The sequence below is a fragment of the Cariama cristata genome, unplaced genomic scaffold, assembly GCF_000690535.1.
Source record: "Cariama cristata isolate BGI_N322 unplaced genomic scaffold, ASM69053v1 scaffold25621, whole genome shotgun sequence".
NCBI classification, from domain to species: domain Eukaryota; kingdom Metazoa; phylum Chordata; class Aves; order Cariamiformes; family Cariamidae; genus Cariama; species Cariama cristata.
Window position 1 is genome coordinate 348 of NW_009600182.1, and position 1,390 is coordinate 1,737.

A 1,390-nucleotide genomic window follows, 5' to 3' on the forward strand; every position below is an offset into this window, starting at 1 on the left:
CCCGCTGAGTCTTGCTGCTCTCACTGGGGAGAGGCCTCACCCCCGGGGAATAGGTGCAGACTGGTGGCTTGCCTGGGGGGGACAGAGGTCTCTGCTGGAGGAGCTTCCTAAGAGTGGGTGAGAGAAGCTGGGCAGCCTGGGTCAACCCCAGCTAGCTGTGGGCAGGAGGAAAGGGCTGCTTGTGCTCACCTGGCCCCAGGAATCCCCCAGCGACCCTTGGTCCTTCCACACCCAGTGCAGAGCCTGGGAAGGCTCTGGAGCAAACCTGTGTGCATCGTCCAGAGTCGCTGCCGAGGGCAGCTGGGGTGGTCGCAGGCTGCACTGCTGGGGTCATGCTGCAAATATTTGCTGGGGAAGTGAACCAGTCTGGGAAGCTCCCATTTGATGCCTGAGTCGGTAGGGTGCTGGATGAAGTGGGCTTGGGGTGCCCCTGCCCACAGTGTCAGAGGCGTGTGCTCGTAGGGGGGTCCCTGGCACAGGAGCCCCCGCTGCCCGAGGGCTGCTGCATGCCCATCGCTGCCCGTCTGTGCAGGTACAGGAAGGCAGCACTGAAATGGCACCCGGATAAAAACCCAGACAACAAGGAGTACGCCGAGCAGAGGTTCAAGGAGATCGCCGAGGCATACGAAGTGCTGTCGGACAGTAAGAGGCCATAGTGCTGTCTCACGTGTCCCCCCGGCCCTTGGGGCTGCTCACCCTGGGGTGTCCTGCTGCTGGGCTCACCCAGGTGGCATCCCTAGACGTCCCCAGGAGTCAACAGGTCCCTCCAGCCCTAACCACTGGGCTTGTGGGGCTTGGTTACCTCCCCACGTGTCCTGCAAAACAGCTCTTTGGAGAGATGCTGAGGTGCTGACCTCCAGGATGAGGTCTCCCCAGTGGGGCTGAGGCTTGTGCATCCTCGCCCAGTACCCCGACTTAGGTTTGGGAGCGGTGCTGGTGTGGCGGAGGCTCATGCCACCCCCCTCCTCTTGCTCCTTGCTGTTCTGCACCACGTCTGGGGGAAGCATTGGGGGTCCTGCCCATGCCTGGCAGCCGGCTTCCCCGCAGCCTCCTTTCCTCTCCTTCCAGAGCAGAAGCGCGATATCTATGACCGTTACGGCAAGGATGGGCTCATGGGGGCAGGTGAGTGGGTGAGCAGGGCCGTGGGGGGTTACTGCAGCTCTGGATACGGCCCCGTCTGAAGACCTGGTGTGGGTCTGCCTCCTGCGGGGCTCCCTGCCCTTCAGGGGGTTCCCACTCAGGGCTCTGCTTAACACTGGGCCTCTTCCTTCCAGCAGGACCAGGGGGCTCCAGGGCCGATGCTGGGGCCCCTGAATTCACCTTCACCTTCCGCAGCGCTCACGACGTCTTCCGGGAGTTCTTTGGTGGGCGAGACCCCTTCGCAGATTTC

General features: G+C 63.0%; 1 protein-coding gene across 1 annotated transcript; it reads left to right on the forward strand.

Annotated features, from left to right (window-relative positions):
• Window positions 1-440: 440 nt before the first annotated feature.
• LOC104169133 (dnaJ homolog subfamily B member 2-like) lies at window positions 441-1,381 on the forward strand (the record flags this gene model as incomplete). The annotated part of the gene is made up of 3 exons (XM_009709953.1): window positions 441-642; window positions 1,069-1,122; window positions 1,278-1,381. Coding segments are annotated over 3 exons (360 nt in total), but the record flags the coding sequence as incomplete, so codon positions are not given.
• Between the last annotated feature and the right edge of the window lie 9 nt (window positions 1,382-1,390).